Source organism: Montipora capricornis, chromosome 13, assembly GCF_036669925.1.
Source record: "Montipora capricornis isolate CH-2021 chromosome 13, ASM3666992v2, whole genome shotgun sequence".
Lineage (NCBI taxonomy): Eukaryota > Metazoa > Cnidaria > Anthozoa > Scleractinia > Acroporidae > Montipora > Montipora capricornis.
Window position 1 is genome coordinate 1,574,593 of NC_090895.1, and position 20,000 is coordinate 1,594,592.

General features: G+C 39.2%; 2 protein-coding genes across 2 annotated transcripts in view; both read left to right on the top strand.

Annotated features, from left to right (window-relative positions):
- Nucleotides 1-5,582: 5,582 nt before the first annotated feature.
- LOC138030338 (uncharacterized) lies at nt 5,583-14,650 on the top strand. The gene is made up of 6 exons (XM_068878265.1): nt 5,583-5,609; nt 5,703-5,817; nt 6,250-6,372; nt 6,660-6,782; nt 7,066-7,188; nt 10,741-14,650. Exons 1-6 carry the CDS (start codon nt 5,583-5,585, stop codon nt 11,769-11,771), a joined length of 1,542 nt encoding a protein of 513 aa, XP_068734366.1. The 3' UTR covers nt 11,772-14,650.
- A 5,017-nt stretch (nt 14,651-19,667) lies between these two features.
- The window catches only part of LOC138030339 (uncharacterized), a 969-nt gene continuing 636 nt past the window's right edge, over nt 19,668-20,000 (top strand). Inside the window, exon 1 of the mRNA XM_068878266.1 lies at nt 19,668-19,854. Within this exon, the coding sequence (XP_068734367.1) occupies nt 19,668-19,854 (187 nt within the window). The remainder of the gene's footprint in view (nt 19,855-20,000) is intronic.

The window sequence follows — 20,000 nt, forward strand, 5'->3', positions numbered from 1 at the left end:
AAGAGGAATGATTTGCCTGGTCCGGTTGATCCGGGTACTGAGTGGGAAGTAAAATGTAAGGAAGGGTGATTTTATGTTCATTGGGGTCTTATCATAACAGACTCATATCACCGACGCATTAGTTGAACCTTTTCAAATTTTTACTCTACTTGGTTTTGTTTACTCATTTTCGATGCTTTTAATGGTTACTGTGGGTTGAGCAGGGCTACCACAAAGGCGTTGTCGGTGAACCCTTGAGAAGAATGCTTAGTGCCAACTCTTAGTTATGCCTAGTCTTAATTATACATGGCAACAAGACAAGTTCCCGTTCAAACACTGTTTTCGCTTAATGGTCTTATAACGTTGACTTTTTTCGAGCGAGTTGGAAGATTCAAGAGGATCTCGAGCCTCCTTTTTGACAAAGACCTTGCTGATGAAGTTTGATTGTGCCGATTAAAATATCTGAAAGCCAAGGTTGCCACCGCCGGTTGGGGAAAATCAGGGAAAAACAAAAAAATGTTTCAAGGTCAGGCAAAAGTCAGGAAATTTTGCGAAAAGTCAGGGAAAATATTTTATATTGTCAAAGTCAGTGAAAAGTCAGGAAATTTTAGTTTTAGTAAACAGTTCACAAGATTTGCGCACTAAATCCTGTAAAAAGCACAAAGAGGTCGAAAACAAAGAGAAAAATATTGATGGCCTTCAAAAGAAGCTAAAGCAAATGTGATTATTCAACTCATTTAAGGTCAGTGAAAATTGTTTAGAAGTCAGGGAAAGTCATGGAGAAGTCATGGAATTTTTTTGTTACTGATGAGTGGCAACCCTGTGAAACATACTTCCTTAAATGTCTTTATTTTGTTTTTCTTTTCGTTTCAAGCAAATTTTTTTAATTATTCAGTTTTTCAATCATAAATAATGTTAACTACACAAAAAGTGTTCGGTCATCATTGTAAAGGGAGGTAAAACTTCCGATGTAAAAGATTTATTTTGACCGACAAGTTAAGGCACGCCCGATTTTTTCCTCCTCCTCCGTACCTAGCTTTCGCATGGAAACTCTCAAGACCAAGTGATTCAGACGGTCCTATAGAAGGATCATTCCGGACAAAACGTTACAGGTGTAGTGATGGGTGCTTCTGTGTCCCGCACGACACGCCAGGTAACGCAACTACGAATACAACTCCACACACTCTTAAACGTTCTGCTTGCATAGAAAGGCTGGACGAACTAGAGTATTCTATGCCTTACATCCTAAATTTATATTTTTAGACCTTTATACAGTAGGCAATGGGGTCTCTATGGGATTAATGAACAAAGTCCGAAATGGAGTTAATGAAGCTAGGGCCCCCAAGGAACATTCATTTAGTTATCTGGGCCCGGTTGTTGAAAAGCCGATTAACGCTAATCCCCCATGCAGATTAAAAATTAACCAAGGAGTTTATTTCTCTACTCCCAAATGCTGTTCAACGCTGATATTCGGCAAAACTTTATATTAGAGGAAGTCAATCTTGAAAATGAAATGTCCGAAATTCTCTGCTCTAATGAAACTGAGCAGCTATTTGCTTGGTCTATTAGTAAGCAACCGTCTGCTAAACGTTAACCACTGCGACTTTTTTCCATTTCCTTACTCGTGTTGCCGCTAAACATGAATATGCCCGTGAAGGGAACAGGTGAAAATAGCCAGCATGACTTGTCAAGAGAACAAGACTTTTTCATCAAAATTGTCAGGTAAACTCTCAGTAGAAAAACAAACGTCCGAACACTAAACAGAAGAAACACTTACAGTTCAAGAAAATTCAAAACGCTTTAAACAGAAAAGCGCGCAAAAAAAGAAAGAAGCAAATAGTTTTAAACTTCAGGTGATTTTTTAATATAAATCGAGAAGTAAGCCACTTTGTTCAATAAATTGCAAAACTGAAAAGGCAGATTTTTTCAAACCTAGCTGCGGCTTAAGATTAAACTTCATGTTGATACAATTGGTTGCTCTACTTAAACCAGCCGCAAACTTCAAATTTTGTTGAAACCCCTGAGAATATAATGTGCAGCGTCTGTTAAAACATTGAACTATTCTCTGCGTATCTCTAGACATGGAAATAGCATGGCCCACGCAAGGAATAAAAAAGACTCTCGTCAGGATGGTGATTTAATCTAAACTGAAATAACTGACGAGGTTATACCTTAATTTGGCGTTATATCTCCACTCGTCAGCCCAATTTTAATCGCCATAACTGTGGCGTCATCGGATGTCAGAAAACTGCACGCTATGGACATCAACAAATTAGGCATCCACCATAAGTACTCAGTTTCTAGACAGAACAAGCTTAAACGACGAAATCGTTTGCTCAGTATGACGCATCCAGGTAATCGTTTTCTTACATAGTAAACAACATATTTACTTTGGGCCCTCTTTCAATTTATATAGATCATTAGAAAAACAAATCCTTTAACAAAAGTTGTCATTACCGACTGATGAATAAATGATGCCTTCAAAAGACATTTAACGAATATAAGGACGGCAAACCTTTCGCGATCGACCAAGTTTCCTATCCGGCTTTATAGTGTCTGATGCTCCAAACATGAGACGCTATCGCCCTTTTGTTCTCGACTGCCTGGTTATCTCCTTTCTTTGGCTGGCTTGCCTTAAGATCAAAACACTTGCTAATCAAGGTGAGAAAAAAGTTCTTGTCAACATCTAATTCAGAAACTCTTACAGAGCATGGAAGCTGATGCGATGCATATAGTTCTAAACTAAATTAACTATGAGAGTGTGATGTGAAATGCTATTTTCTACTCATGTAAACCATGTGAGCGTTAGCCCTACTAATGGAAATTAAATGGGCCCACACAAGGGCAGAGAAAAACTCTGACCTGGGTGGGAATGCCGTGAATTTGACATCTTCAATTCCCACGACCTGCTCCCGTCTGACCTTGTAGCTCAGTCGGTAGAGCAGCGGTGATCTAACCCGAAGGTCGTGGCTTCATTTCCCACCCTGGTCAGAGTTTTTCTCTGTCCTTGTGTGGGCCCATTTCCATTAGTAGGGCTAACGCTCAAATGGTTTACATGGGTAGAAAGCAGGCATTGACAAAATCTCTGGAAATTTTTTGAAAATTGCGGCCGTATGCTATTTCCCCATCATTAACATATATATTCAAAAACGCCATCGTCTCGAGCAGCTTCCCTTACGATTGGAAAATTGCCAGGGTCTTGCGTCTTTTAAAAATAGGGCCAAAAACTGCACCAGATAATTACAGACCGATCTCTATATTGCCAGTAATAACCAAAGTAACGGAAAAAAGTATCTACGTCAAGGTTGTTGGTCTCACGTCAAGGTTGTTGGTCTCGAAGCTAATTACCGCGGGCGACTTTTCCTCGAAGCCTGGCACTCTACTTTGGACCCGAACACTGGGAACGATCATATCATTCTTCCAGAAGCCTACAAAGGCATCGCGAGCGTGAATTGCATGGCCACGCGCGCAAGCTTCGCGCTACGTTACTTTAAATAGCGTATGATAACGAACTTCGCTTTCATATCACTGATGAATGCTTAAGAATTAGCTGAAACGTCTGTTGAAAAATATCAAGAGTCAGAGGCAAACCTTTTTCCACAGAACTTATGAATATATGAGTACCTTACATCTAATAATATTCTTTCGTATCATCGATTTGGCTTCCGCAAACTTGACTCGACTGCTGCAGCTCTCTTAGATATCTCAAACAGCTAGTATGTTAATATCGATAGAAGAGTGCTAAACCTTGTTGTGTTCTTGGACTTAAAAAATGCATTTTATACCGGCCGTCAATCACAGGATTCTGCTGCGCACGTTTGAACTATATGGTATCACTGCACTTGGAGCAACCTCAAGTCAAAATTATTTGCAGTTAAATGATACGATGTCATCTGTACAGTGTCGGAAACACAAATTACCTGTGGTATTCCTCAAGGGACTATTCTTGGCCCTCTTTTCTTCCTCTTATGCGTAAATGAAATTAAGTCTAAATGTAGCAAAAACAGAATATATGCAAATCCGTTCTAACTACAAGCTAAGAAACTTACAGTCTCAACCGTGTATTGAAATTAATGGAAGAAAATCTTAAACAGGTTTACCATAGTAGGGTTCTTGGCAAAGAAATCGACCAGCATCTATCTTGGGACAAGGCACATTCAGAATGTTGCCGAAAGAGTTAGTTCGGGAGTAGGAGGTTTCAGGCAAATTCAGGAGTTTGTCGAGGGAGGCACTCTGCTTTAATCCAGCCACACCATAATTTACTGTAGTGAAGTATGGGATAACCTAGGGAAGGGGCTAGCTAACGGGCTCCAGAAACTTCCGAATAGATCAGCTCGACTGATTAATGAATCTATTCAATGATACTCCCGCTACCGAGGCTTTAGGTCTCTTAGGCTGGGAAAATCTAGAAACTCAACGGGCTAAGCCTAAGGCAAAGCAAATGACTGTATAAAATAGTCAATGGGTTGGCTCCTTAATGCCTTACTGATCTTTTCATAAGTAAGAATGATATATCACATCATAAACTTAAGAGATCCTCCACCTCACTGCAGATACCGCTACCCAAAAATGAATATCGCAAAAAAAAAAAAAAACCGTTTTTGCTAGAGTGAAGCAAAATTCTGGAACTCGCTTCCTGCTACACTTTGACGTTGAATCTGACAGCCTTTCAATCTTTAATAATAAAATTAATGCACGCACCTTTAGCTGATTTTTGCTGCTCTCCTACTATGGAGAAAGTAGAAATATTTTTAGTGAATAGAATTATTAGCTGGTAATTTATAGTAAGTACAAAAAAACAAAAAACAAACTGTAAATAATTGTAAATAGTTATAAGTTATTCGATTTGCTCATTTTATTGTAACCACACGCCCCTTATGGAAATCAGCTTTTAGGGATAATTGTTAAATTGACGGGGCAAGCGTGTGTAAATAAAGTTTTACTTACTTACTTTACTTATTTCCCGCCAATATTTTGTGACCTTCCGCTTCAAATTTCAAATGTCTTCAAATTTCCCAATTTGTTTGTGTAAAGTTGCAATATTTGCACTAGATAAGCGTCAGTGACATGTGTCATTCTGCATAGATTGTTCCCCTCGAACCATCCACCTTCTTCCTCTACAAACGGGCCAATACTTTCAAGGACACGTGTTTATGAATTTCACTGTGGGAAAATACGGATGTGAACATTGGTGTCTCTTGGAAAACAAGTGTGTGTCTGTCAACATTGGTAGCGGAAAATCTCCAAGCAGCGTCATCTGTGAACTGAGTGATTCGGACCACTGCCAGCACCCGAAAGATCTCAAGCCAAGACAGGGTTGGACATACAGAGCCGCAAAGGTATCTCATCTTAACCTGAAACGATTGGGCCAGATTTCACGCCTTCTCAGCATAACTGAAGTGGTGTGGGTATTGTTTTGCTTTTGTTGTCAGGCTAAATCTCAGTTTTATCTCAGCTTTTACTTCCCGCATTAAAAGTGATTCGTTTATAGGATGTGAAACTAATTACACTCACCAATAGTGCAGCAAAACGTGGAAATGACATGGCTAATCCTATAAAACGATTTTTCGATATCTTAATCTACTACAGTGTTGGGAAAGTATATGTTAACAGGCAAGGCAAACCAAAAAGTAAGACAAATATCTCGCGACTCATACATTTGAGCCAAGGAACTTCGTGCTCTGAACTGAATTCGATATATTATGATTATCTTACCTCATTAGAATCCTTGCTGTTACAATCCATGCCCCAAGAATGGAAAGTGTCTTTTGGGATACACTAAGAAGAACTATGCCTGTGAGTGTCCACCGGGATTTACAGGAGAAAAGTGCGAAAACGGTAAGGACAGGCTAATGCCATCACCTTTTTTTGCTGCTTTCCTAGGAACGTAAAACGTTTAAGTGTGGCAGCTATTAAGTTGAAGAAGGAAAGAGAAGGTGCTGCGAAAGCAGAACTGATTTTAAAAATGGACTTTCATGTTCAAGTGCAAAAGCAGTTGTGTTCCTCGCTTTTAGCCGTATTGGAAATTTAATAGCCTGAGTTCATTTCGACCTTCGCTTTTTTGGCCAAAGGCTGGTCAGAAGTATCAGTCCGATATAAAATAGGATGGTATTTCTTTCGCTTTTATAGCCATATTCAAATTCAAAGTCATTGAGGCGCCTTTCAAACAGTCATCATAGTTGATGATGGTGAACAAAGATCAAAGTGAATTGCTCGATGACTTTTATCAAACTTTGAAACTTTGAGTACCCGTATCCTTTTCTCATTAAGATATCGATGAATGCAACACCGGGAGCCATGATTGCAATGAAAATGCAACTTGTACAAATACGGCTGGAAACTTCAACTGCACATGCAAGCCAGGCTTTACTGGAGATGGACGGCCATGTACAGGTACAATAGCTAAGTGTTACTTTTATAAATCGTATTGCCAGAAAATATCACTGGTTCATTTTGAGCTGCGATTTTTTTTGCATACTATTTGTCAGAAGCATAAACTCTCATATAAAATATGAGAATATTTTTTTTTGTAGTTGGCCACATTCGTAAGTCAAGGCCTTGTTCAAACAGTCATGCTTGTTCAGTGACGATGGTGAACGAAGATCAACTGCTGGCTGATTTTTCTCAAAAGGCTTTAAAAATCGTTAATTGAGTACCTGTATCTCTTTCTTGGTATTCAGATGTCGATGAATGCAGCACCGGTATCCATGATTGCAGTGAAAATGCAACTTGTACAAATACAGCTGGAAACGTCAACTGCACATGCAAGCCAGGCTTTACTGGAGATGGACGGTCATGTTCAGGTACAATAGCTAAGTGTTACCTTTATTCGTATTGCCAGGAAATATCACTAGTTCATTTTGAGCTGCGAATTTTTTAAAGTACTATTCGTCAGAAGCATAAACTCTCATATAAGATGTGATGATAGTTTATTTTGTGGTTGGCCACATTCGTAAGTCAAGGCCTTGTTCAAACAGTCATGCTTGTTCAGTGACGATGGTGAACGAAGATCAACTGCTGGATGATTTTTATCAAAAGGCTTTAAAAATCGTTAATTGAGTACCTGTATCCTTTCTTGGTATTCAGATGTCGATGAATGCAGCACCGGTATCCATGATTGCAATGAAAATGCAACTTGTGCAAATACGGCTGGGACCTTCAACTGCACATGCAAGACAGGCTTTACTGGTGATGGACTTTCATGTTCAGGTACAATAGCAGTAGTGTTCCTTTTATTCGTATCGGAAATATCACTAGTTCGTTTAGAGCTGAGCCATTATTTTTTGTCAGAAACAAAAGGGGTGGACTGTAGTAGGACAATTCAAAGCATTCAAATTAAAGCATCGTGTCAGGCGCGTAGCGTGGTCATTTTTTCAAGTGCGCACAAGTACACATGATCTAGAAACCTAAGTAAACTGAGCGAAAAATACTGCGTTCTTTATTTCTTGTCGAAATAGTTGCGTGAATACAAGCAAAGAACAAAGCGTCTTGCCCTTATTTTGAGCAAACTTGGCGCAGACAAAACATTGTTTTGGTTGTGCTAGCGTGACTGGAATTGTCAAGAATGTTCTCGGAACGTCGCTCCTTTGTCAAGAGGGAGCTTACGAAACGACGACGCCGACGGCAACGACGATGCTACAAAACAATAGGTTTAGTGAGAAAAAACAATGGCTCTGCACGTGCGTTTTACATTTTGGTACATTTCTTTGCAGTAATCTCCTAAATGACGACGTGAAATGACCAAATTCAAGGTTCTGGGGAGGACGTTAGCACATGACGATGAATTTTCAGTTCTTTCTCTACGCTTCCAACCCACTCATACCAGTTTAATTCCTCGACAGTTACTACACATTTTTAACGCGAAACGACATGAAATAGTTTCGTAGCGATATGAATAACGCGAACTCGTATTTTTAAATGAAGTCCGATTAGTAAGTGACGTCACTGGTGCGTCTTACAGCGCACATAAGCCCCTCGTAGCCGTCGTCGTCCTCGTTTCGTAAGCTCCCTAAGAACGTTCTTGGAACGTCTCTCCTTTGCAACCTCGCCTTTTTGTTGCACGCTGGCCAAACAACACTGCATTGTTAGAGCAAAAAAAAGTACAATGCAAAACTAACTTAAAACATGGTATAGCTTGTGTTTTAGTTTTTAGAATTTAATCAAAGAGGTGCTTTCATCACGAAATCTTGGTTGCGTACAAGTAAAATGTTAAAAAATAGAAACAATTGCTAAAAAAATCAAAATTTTCTGGTCACCTCAAGTACGCACGTGCGTATATGCGTATAGGACGCTACGCGCCTGCGTGTACTGTGACAAGTTTTCCAGAAACCGATACAACACGGGTTTGTCGTAGACCACTCTTGACGCCGCGTCTGATTTAAGCTTTGTTAACCCCTCCCACAAGCTAGTGTGAGGTATGGGTGTATCCATGAAATGAGGTCACAACTTGCTTTTTAATGCAAGAATAAATGTTCTTCAAAAAAGGAATGCAAACCAGTTTCTTAGGTCAATCAAGGTTTATATAATAAGCTCAATAATACACGCATTGATTTCTCACCTTATGATCTCCTAGAGGCTGAACGCAAAGCTGACGTCATCATCAAAACTTTTAATTCTTTATTTTATAAATGTAATAATTACCAAATCGAAAGTGGTTCAGCGTTCTCTGTACTCTTATCGACAATGATATTCGTCATCACGGTGGTCAAAATGTTGTGGACTCAGGAGGCGCAGCTAACGCCGAACCACTTTCGATTTGTTTTTTACCGCAATATTCAATGCCAAAGAAAGTGTTTCTTTCTGAGGGAGACCAAACTCATGACAGAAAGAAAGAGCAAGCGTTGTCTATGACTTTCTCGCAATACGATTGGTTTATTTCCCAAAATGAGGGTTCCTGGCTATTACATTTGGCTATTACATTGCGTGACAAATTGACGCTAGCATGACGCGAGCAGCGTTGTCTAGAGACTGTTATCGACAACGGCCAATTAGCCAATCCGATTGCGAGATTACAATTGCAAGCAATTGTGGTAAAAATTATATCTTTTGCCGTGCGTATATTTACTGATAGATCACAAATGGCGTCCAAATGTGGTGAGAACATCAGTAACACACTCGGCTGTCGTCTGTGATCTATTACTGAACAGACGCACGGCAACATGGAATCTATTTGTTAAATAGACCCATTCCTCTCATGAGCTCGGCCGCTGGACAATCAACTGCCAACGGCGCATTTTGCTATGGTATTAAAGTTCCTACTGAGTCCCTGGTAGTTGCAGCCCTCTCTGGGGGCAAACGGACAAAATCGTAATTTCGATATAAAGTGCAAAACTAGCTGTTAGGAAAATGACAATTCGGGGAACTTAATGCAACTTGTGCGGCCTGTTTGGAGCAAAATCGCAAGGAGTTAAAGTGCTACTATGTTCAAAAAATCACTTCCCTTTTTTTGAAATTTTAAAAGTGTGTTTGCTTAACACCTGACTGGGAAAAATTTGAGCTTTGAATTTTTATCCAAAGGCTGTTTACTTTGAGTGAAAGGTCCGCCATTACACACGTTCAAAACTGACTGATTGGACCTCAGAGGGTTGGATCTAGGGAAAAGTGACGTCATTTACTCACTAGCTTAAATGCAGCTTCTTGTTTATGCAAAACACGAGTTCAAAAGTCTGAAAAACTTAAGCCCAAAACTCCCATGCTGCATATTAATTCTGCGGCGTACACACGCATTGCATTCTTAAACTAGTGAGCCTTTGACGTCATTTTCTCCTCGATCCAGCTCTCTCCAGAACTTAAGTTAGTAATGGCGGACGATTATAATAAGAAAATTATAGTTTAAAAAACAGGTGTCTTTTTTAAATCAAGGCTTAAAACTTTGGTTGGTCAGTGTTTAGTTAACATAGTTTTGAAATCCTAAGAAAAATTAAGAATTGATTTTGGTCACAGGGGCACTATTTGAGTCATTGAGAATTTGACGTCATTTTCTGCTCGATCCAGCTCTCTCGAGATTTTAAAGTTAGTAATGGTGGACCATTAAGTAAGAAAATTCCAGTTAAAATTAACAGGTGTCTTTTGAAATCAAGGCTCCAAACTTGGGTCAATTAGTGGTAAGTTAACATAATTCCAAAGAAAAAAAAGAATTGATTTTTTGGCCATGGTAGCAATTTAACGCAAAATATATGTCAACGGCAAATCCTAATCTTTCAGGTCAGGACTGCTTTAACGCGAAAAACTCATACATTTTAAAGCAAGCCAACAATGTTCATCGTACGTGACACTGACGCCATTTACTGGTCAGTAAATGAAACGAAAAAAATCACATCTGTGGTTCTTCCCGAAACGAATGAAACACTTTCGAAATCGTGCTAAAGCTAAAAATAAAAACTTTTTAAAAAAGTTTATTTGTAAGAGCAAACTTGACTTGGGAAAAACTGAAACTTTTTCATATTATCCTGGCTTTTTAATATGTATGGGGTAACGCCCTAGCGACACAGCCATATTCTTTTATTGATCAAGGTTGCACCAGCAAATTGATTCACTTACAAAAATTATCAAGACCTGCACTGAGGCCATTAACAGATTAATAGGTAACACGTGGATAAAGCCTGAGTATCTTCCTGAAATCGTACCTATAGTGAAAAGTAACCATTTTTGAAAAAAAGAAGTTTCTTCGCGCAAATTGAACATGGGGAATATCATCCTGTTTATTTAATATTGTGCGGAGGTTTAAAATAATGAGACATTTCTTTTATTTATCAATTGAAGATTGTACCGGCAAATTGAATTACTTCACAAAACATCAAGACCTGCCAACACAGTTAGCCAATGATGTTGAAGTGTTCACTATTGATGGAAGTTTGTTTATTGCCTTCGCTCTGAGGCATAATTCTAGTGTCATCTACAAACTAAACCAGTCAGCTGGAAATTTTACCCTTCACCAGACCATAGACATCATTGGAGCATCGCCGGACATCGAATACTTTATGATCGCTGATAAACATTACATTGCTATCGCCATTTATCCGGATCGTACTTACAATCTAAATTCTTCCGTTTTCCAGTGGAATGGACACAGTTTCGAGCTTTGGCAGAACATTTCAACATCCGGAGCAACCAGTTTTAACTTCTTTAAAATACATTCGGAAGTGTTCCTTGCAGTCACGAATTCTTTCGATGGAAGTTCTTTCCGTATAAACTCATCCATCTACAAGTGGAAGGACAATAAGTTTGAGGAGTTACAGGAAATAAGAACACAAAGAGCGTGGGCAAGTACAGTGTTAACAATACACAACGAAACATTTATTGTTTTTGCAAACTGGTACGATTCGGATTCTTCCCATTCTTCAGACGTGATGAAATGGTCGGGGAAGAAATTTATCGACCCGAAATTCCCTCAGATCTTTGGCCTTAACGTCCTGGATCTCAAGTCCTTCACAATCGACGATGCTGTATTCCTTGCATTGGCGACAACAAATGGAATTGTGATTTACAAGTGGGACGGTGAAAAGTTTGTTAATGCGAATCAAACTTTTTCAAAACCACGTAACGTTCGGAGCGTGCATACGTTTACGATGTGTGGTCAAACGTTCCTGTGCGCGACCGGTTTGTTACCGAGTGAGTTGGTTTTGTATGTGCACTCGGAATCTAAGTTTATGGCAATGTATCAAGACATTGAGAACAAGTATGGGCCAACGGGCGTGACGTCATTCGAACATAAAGGTCACACTTACCTAGCAGTAGCAAACGTCGGGGGGAACAACAGCATCGTGTATAAGTCAGGTTTAAAGTGGTTCTAAGATAAAATAAATGTAAAAAGGCTTTGGAGTGGAACTTGTCAAAGATTTATCAAATAGGACGACCAAACTTCATATGAACTGAATTACTTGTTCGTCAGTCATGAAAATCAACTGATAATTTGAAGCTGCTTTTTGTGGCCTCAACACTTGGCTTTTAATTCCAAACGCAAACTCACACAATCAAACTTTACTCGTTTGTGTGTGATAAAAAATCAAGGTTGTTTTTAAGTGGAGATCTTTTTTACGAGAGATAATGATCATTTTATCAGTTTTTTGTCATTTAGAATTGTCGCAACGGGTGAGGTGGAAATATTCTTAAACTTGACTTTCATTTATTAACAATCACTTTGAGGTTTTTGCTTAATTCCTCCAACCCTGTAAACAAATAATCTCCGTTCACATGCATAGTTCAGTTTAATTGAACCCGTCATCGGGTGGAGTAATTTAAACAAGCATGAAGTATCACACACTACGTATCAACTCTCATGATAGTTTTTAATATTACGATTAATGATGTTCACGAGTAAAATCCAAGGTTATGTCCTTGAGTATGTCCGGGTAGTGTTGTTTATATAACTGTGCATAAAAGAGCGAAGAGATCAAGACTACTAGACTTTGACAATTTGAGAAGACTGATCAGTTCCATTTCGTAACTTTTCGATATATTCTCTTTGCCTTTCTCAAAGAGGAACTATACAAAATGCACACAATGGCACAATGCACAAAATGAACACAATGGCGTTCTGTGCCATGTCAAAAGAATGTGTTAGATGCTTTAGACAGAAAAAATACACCACCAATGTTTTATCTTTTGACAGAATGCTAGTTTGATAGTTCTTAGCCATCTCTTTCAAATCCAATAGCCCAATTTCGATATATTAAAATTCAGTTGTAGAAAAAAAGGCATCACGAAACTCATACAAATCCTTCTTTTTGTTCCCCAGAACCGCAATATAACGAAATTACAACCGGACGCCCATGATCATGGGTTCCTGATCACAATTTAAGTACTGCATGAACGACTGTAAAATTTTAAATATGACCAAAGAAACTACAGTCGATCCGAACAGTTCCAGTTGGAAGCAAACCAATCTGTTTCCACTTTCATTTGCTTTTGTGTGACTGTTTTGTTTTATCGTTATTTGTATTTCGTGGTAAATCAAATAAAGCTAAAGCTGTTGATCTCTGTTGTGTGTGTGACAAACACAGGCTTGCCGTTCAACAAGGGAGTACCCCAGCTAATATTCTAGGCGGGACTTCAACCTGCGATTTCAAGATTTCAATTCAGGCACATCAGCCAGTCATAAACGAGGTCTCCGGCATAAGCTCATGGCTAAGAACACGTTTCGTTTTGCTAAGATTCTAGAGTTTGCGAAATACTCCGGTGATCTTCAATAATTACAGGGGTAGCTCACTTGGTGTGAGGTAATAGACAAATCGAACTCCACTGCTAGGAGATAATTATGTGCACCAGATTTAATCAAAGTTCAAAATCTCAGTTTCCTTGAGTTACAAAGTAACGACAATTTGTAGAATCGACGATAATTTTACGATGTAACAGCAGTAGTAGTACAAGTAGATTTGTAGCGATCAGTAGTGAAAGTAGCAGAACAGTAGTAGCGGTGGTAGTAATGGTGATGGGTTCGAATTCGGTCGACGACTCACCCCAAAAGATAGCTTGATAGGATATCCATTGATAGATTATAGCAACTAGTAGATTCTACGATCGCTGAACAATAATAGCTGAATATACCTTAAGAGTGCGCAATTTTATAATAATGCCTTAAGTGAATAAAAACTAAGGAGTTGTCTAAAAACGCGCACTCTACAGTTTTCTAAACTCCCTCACGGAACATGTAGAAGCTATCGATAAGCACGACACTGTAAATGCGTAAGGAAACTGTAATATCGAAGCACGTTTACCCTTTAAGATACTATTTATAATTGATCAGTAGAAAATTCGTGAGAAACACAAAAATGGAAAAGTAGGCGTTTCCAAACTAACATGTAGATATGTACCAATTGCTCGTCGTAATCACACGATAGCACACGTAAAAGCAGTAACATTGCAAAATAGTCAATAATAATTATGTATGGGGAACTACAACAGGTTGCAAAATTAGCGAGACACACCCGTTAAAAAACACCTTTTCTAGCTTTCAATACCCACTGGATCTACAACTTCCAACCTTTCCCACTTCCTCCCTCCCTCTCCCCTTTTCAAGGTTAACTGTTCAAGTTTTCAGCATTTTTTTGTGCTGCTAACAAAAATTGATAAGGGGGAGGCGGCTGCAGTGTGTGAAGAAAATTGGGTAAGTCAATAACGACCCAAGAAGGTGAAGTGCGTCTGTTAATTTTGAAACCTGTTGTTGCATAGGAACCTCAGTTGTGCACCACTTATAAATAATATTGTATGATATTGAAAATTGTATACTGACCACTTTAAGAGCGGTGCCTACCATTGTTATTGCGCATACGTTCTGCGCATCTTGAGATACTCGGGTTTCCTATCGGTGATGCTCACTAATACAGGGATATTTTTGCGCGGTTTAAAACTATCCGGAGAAAGTAAATCTTAGTAAGTACTCTTGGTATCCAAAAAGAAAATTGGGGGGTAACCATTCATTTTATGGAGATAATTAAGCTTCAGTTTAAAAAGTTATTTTATGAATTATCTTTGAAAAATGCGTGGTTACCCCCAATTTTCTTTTTGGATTTCAATAACACTTCTTAAGATCTACATTTCCTATATAATCATAAACGTGGCCAAAAATATCCTTGAATTAGTAGCCACCGTCCTTAAACATACTTATTACGAAAACACGACAAAAGTGTTATTAAAAATTAGGTATGGTGTTTTTGTTAACTGCTATGAGTCATTCTTTGTTTCTAGTGAGAATTCAACAAGTAAATAAAACGAGTTATAAAGTATCTTTTGTTGTTGTTTTTCTTTTACCTGTGAATGTGTAGTAACCTTGATTTCATGCAATACTTCCTCCGTCGACAACTGCAGAATTTTTTTCCTCCATAGTCCTCTTTATGTATGTATATCTTCCGTTCGACCGTTTCGTTTTACTTGACGGTCAGAGTGTCTGGCATAATTTTCCACTGCAGAGACCATAAAGTGCCCGGTTCTTGTGAGGGATTGATTATGTCACCCTTTGAGCAAATAAAAATGACGGCGGTAAAGCTGGGCGGGTACAAAACACAGGTCAAAGGTCATTGTTTTACCAATACAGAAACAACCCTAAGCGTTCACAAATGTTAACATTTGCCCCAAAAACTTTTGTTTAGGACTAATTAGGCCTAAGGTTAGCTTTAATGGTTGCTTAGGATACGTTGTCTTGGCAAAATAATGACTTGCGACCTGGACCTGTGACCTGTGTTTTGTACCTGCCAGGTAACACTTTCTTAGCGATAATTCTTACGTGACGTCAAGGCGATGTCGGTGTCCCAGATTACTCTAGGAACTGAGTTGGAGAGGTCTTTCCATTTTACCAAATACTTCGAAAAAAAACGGGTAAGGAATCAGATGGTACAGAAATATCCCGGAAACAAATTTCGAGAATTTAAGTATATCTCGTGAAGTGGTCCAAAAGGTTCCGGAATTCCGGAACAACTCCAGCGCGCGGCCAACCGGAAAATGCTGTCCCATTTGCCAGATGAAATTACCGAAATTTGAACTGAAAAGCGCTTCGAGTCTTTTGGAAACGTTTTCTCGTGTTTCGAGATTTTCGAAAATTTAAGGTAGCTCCGAATCGCCTCGCTATTTCTCTGTTTTCACGCGATTTCAGTTCTATTTCGGATGCTCAAGCACTGAGCTGTCCTTGGTTCCTTTGTTCTCCTATTTGTGGCAATATCAATCAGTATCTCTCCATATTCCAATATGCTTTTATTTTCTCAAAATGAGCCTGGGCTGCCTGCAATGAGTTTAGATTCCCAGAAGCAGGTCAATTCTTAAAATTTGTCAATAATTCATAACACGAACCGAGATTATTAATACCGTTTAAGTAATTTAATATAAAATAATTATGTACACTTCCAATTAGTATATTCAGCTTTTAAGCTACTGCCGTATAACCCCGCTTTGTATACTTTTTAGTTTACTTCCACTTCATTTCCTTTCTAGTCTTCTACACAGCTATTTTTAGTGTAGTCACGCAACTCTCCTCCCACTAGCTCCTCATTAGTAGGGAGGAGCGTTACGTGACGACACTAAAAACGGCGGTGTAGCAGACTATTTGGTCAGAACAGAGATCGACGTCATTGCCAGAAAAATAATCTAACTTCTTGAAATTCACTGTGCGTGGCCTACCTTTCAAGAGACAGTAAAGCGTTTTCATTCCTCAGTGTTATCGACAGCCTTTTCTGTTAAGTCAGACAGAAATCAGAAAGGTGATGTCTCATATAAATTAAGCCTGGTTTACACTGCGACATAAGCATAAGCATAGACACAGAGGTTTCAATGGAAGCCGGTTACCAGCAGTATACCGCCGCCTGTCTTGCCTCACACCGCCGGCTAGTTTGACTTGATTTTCACTAAAAATGCTATCATAAACTTGTCAAACTGCCGCCTTCAATGGGCTATCATGGACGGCTATTTCAGAAGTTATTGAAACCCCTGATAGACATAAGCATAAGCATAACGAGCTTCACACTTGTTGCATAAGCATAAAAGAAGTGACATACGCAAGCGCATTTAGCTCCAGAAAAAAAATTCACAGGAGAGTGAGACGAGCCACGTTCCAAAATGGCGGACGGTCATGTGTCTTGTTAATGTTGCACCGCTTTACACAATTATTAATGTGACAAAGAAGCATAAGCATAAGCAAAAGAAATTGGAAACGATTCCTTTTTCTTATGATTATGTTACTCCCGGTTTACACAGCTGATGCTTATGTTTATGTTTATGATTACGCTAGCCTTATGCTTATGTCACATTAGGGCCGTTTAATGGGCCGTTTATCTCTCGTATAAATGGCCCTACTGTGAACCAGGCTTTAGTAATACGTATTTTAACCTGGTTTTCAAGTGACGTCATCGCCGCAATGTCGGTGGACGAAAAGCAAAAGATCTCTAATTAGCTCCTTTTGTTCGTCCACCAGCAATTGTACATTGCAGCATTGTTATCTGTGTCTCTAGAGATTGGTTGCAAACCACCAATACACCGTCACTTTCGTCTTCTCAAAGATGCGTCCTTTTATGAACGAGACATGCGACAATAGTGGCCGGGTATTCTAGAATGCGAGAGAGATTTTCTGATGTGTCCCTTAGCCTGGTATTTCTTTTGTCCTTCTATGACCACATAGAAAGAAAAGAATACGCATACTAGCAAAAGCACCTTGACGTGATATGAACATAGTAAGTAGACGTGACACGAACTTAGCAGTCGTTTCGCACAACTTTCAGAGATATTGTAAAATTTCAGGAGGTCAAACAAAGACTTTTACACTCGTTGTTTTAAACAGAAACGTTCAATTCCACGGAAACTAGACTCGTATTTGCTGGTCATAATCTACACGGGCAACAAAGTTCTCTTTACTTACGCTCACTATTTGGGCGCTTTAGCACGATGATGGTAGTGCCGAAGAAAACTGACGTCACTTTGAAATTAAACATCTGCGCCTTCGTGGCAGTCCATCTTGGTCCCACTTTACAATGTTGGTAGCAACGCTGTTCAAGAAAATGTAGAAGTTGTCGCCAAATCGTTACATTTAGCAATTTCAAGTAACTTGTTGTTTTGCACAAGACGAGACATGATGTGAAAAGTCTGCCGCACGTGTGCACGTGCGCACGTGGAGAACGATTTTTTTAAAAAAAATTCTTCACCAATAAATCCTTGGGCGTGCCTTGTCAGTCGACGTTGCTGAGGCGTACTATCACTGGGTACAGAAACAATTTAATATTCTTTAATTGGGAATCTTGGCGTCTGGAGCAGGCTTGTGTCAGAACGTGTAGCATGCATGTTTGATGACGTTTGTTCAACATTTTTTGTGGGAAGAATGTTTTGATTTCGATCAAACATTTTGTGTAACATACAACAAATGTGTAAGCGTGTAGCTACCCTTTCACCAAAAAATACCCAAATAAATTTTCAGAAAAATTCCTATCTGAAGTTAACTTCACGGATAGAGAGAGGTCACTTGAAAACAAAGACAACAGCACACAAAAGAAAATATTGCCTTTTGTTACACAATACCACCCGGCTTTACCTTACCTTAAGAACATATTAATGGGAAATGGCACCTTATTCAAAACCAACCGCACCTTAGAGAAGCATTTAAGGAGCCACCCATACTATCATATCGCAAAGGAAAGTCGTTAAAAGACACCTTAGTCAGAGTTAACTTTTGAAGGCATAGATTTTAGAATCGCTTGCGAATGGCAGGAGTCGCGCAGGCCCATCAACACTTTTTCAACAACGGTAAGTAATGCCCGTTCAAGACCTATTAAAATCTCCATTCAATTCCACGCACAAACAGTCCTAAATTACTCCAAGCACAATTGAATATCTCCCTTCCCTCGGCAGCATTTCTACCATTTAGGTGAACTAGTTAAATCTCCCTTCAATAGCCCATTTCCGAGTTGCTGTTTGTCTTGGTTTCAAAGCGAGTCCTTGTGCACAACCATTAATTCAAATGCAAATGACAGCTGTATTTTCATGGAATCAAACTTATTATCACTTCAATGGTTTAGCAGCAAGACTCATTTTGAACCAGAGGCAAACAGCAACTTGGAAATGGCCTATTCCACACACGAAACATCGTTAAAGTGCCTATGAAGTAAAAAATATCTTTTGCTTCCTTTAAAGACCTTTCAGAATGATGAAGAATGGTGGTTTCTCTGTTCCAGAGAAATTCAAGTTTTTGTTCAAAAATTGATGATGTTACAAACTATACACATGACTGTAATAAATCACAAAATTGAGAATATCTCCGAAAATATTGCATGGGTGTTTTTTAAACTTGGCAGCAGTAATCTACGTCAAGCAAGACACAAAATGATATCCTCTAATTTTGCTGCCGTGTCTATTTAATGCAGGATTGAAATTTGTCATTTATTGTCGTAATGAGACATGTTCAGTCTATAAAGTAAGCAAAAGATTTTACTTCATAGGCACTTTACATTACAGCAAGCATACTTGAACATCTCCCTTCCCCTTGGCAGCATTTCTACTATTTAGGTAAACTACAATCCTGGACAAAAGCGTTGGGAAGGTGGCTTCACTTTAGAGATTATCTCCCTCCCCCTTATCAATGTTGGATTTTCCACAACAAAAGTGGTGACTTTTCCTCCAACATTGAATATGGGGAAATGGGAGGAAGGATGAGGGGGAAGGGGGCGTCACAAGAACTTGGTATTTCCAAAATAGTACAGCCAATAGTTAGACTAATCGAATCGACCACGATTGTAGTAAGATGGCCTCGACCGAGGCGCTTGTGGCGCGGACGACTAAGGGGCCGATACCAACATAAACCTCGGAAGTGGCTGTAATAAACCTACCCTTTAGGAATTGCTCTCAGCATTTCACTCGTAAGATTCAGATGTGAAGAAAAGTGTAATTCAAAGTTGCCGTTTTTTGACAGTGAGTCAATTTCGTCGTTCATTTCCTGTTGGCGTTCTTCACTTGATAAAAACAGGCAACTTCGACTAAAGATTACAACGTGCTTTCCCTTGAATTCTTCTGCCATCTTAAAAGTTTCTATTGAAACAATAAAGTTTAAAACAAAATATTTTGGAGAGAAAAAATTGTCACTCCCTATCGAGAGAGAGAAAAAGGTAACTAGAAAAAAACATGGAAAGCTATCATTTGTGCTTGCGTTGTGGAGTGGCACTAGGGGTGTCATCGGCTTCAGTCTTACACGAAGTACTACCCTAACTGCTGCCGTTAACAACATGGCGGGCATACAACAGTGTTGGAGTTATGATGATTTTGATCTTGATGACGATGTTTTCGTTTCTCTTGAAGAAGCCATAAGAAAACAAGAAGAAAGCTACTTCGGTAACCCGAAGCATTACATGCTATTTTCTGGAGCTGCAATGGGAAGTGATACCTATTGGCAAAAATTAGGCGCCAAATGGGACATTCCATTTTTTATCCGCACCCCCCCTATGGAAGGCATTTTTTTAAATGTCAAGAAGGACCCTGTCGGAATCTGGATTTTCTGCTCCAGTTTAGGGGGTCGGAATCGGGAGTCTTTGTTCTATACAAAAACGGGCCTGTCGGAA

Excerpts from the sequence above, each read along its gene's own strand:
- LOC138030338 (XM_068878265.1), top strand. The coding sequence starts at position 5,583 with ATGTTAACAGGCAAGGCAAACCAAAAA. Across the intron at positions 5,610-5,702 it reads CAGGCAAGGCAAACCAAAAA|AATCCTTGCTGTTACAATCC; the intron begins GTAAGACAAATA and ends TTACCTCATTAG. Across the intron at positions 6,373-6,659 it reads AGATGGACGGCCATGTACAG|ATGTCGATGAATGCAGCACC; the intron begins GTACAATAGCTA and ends CTTGGTATTCAG.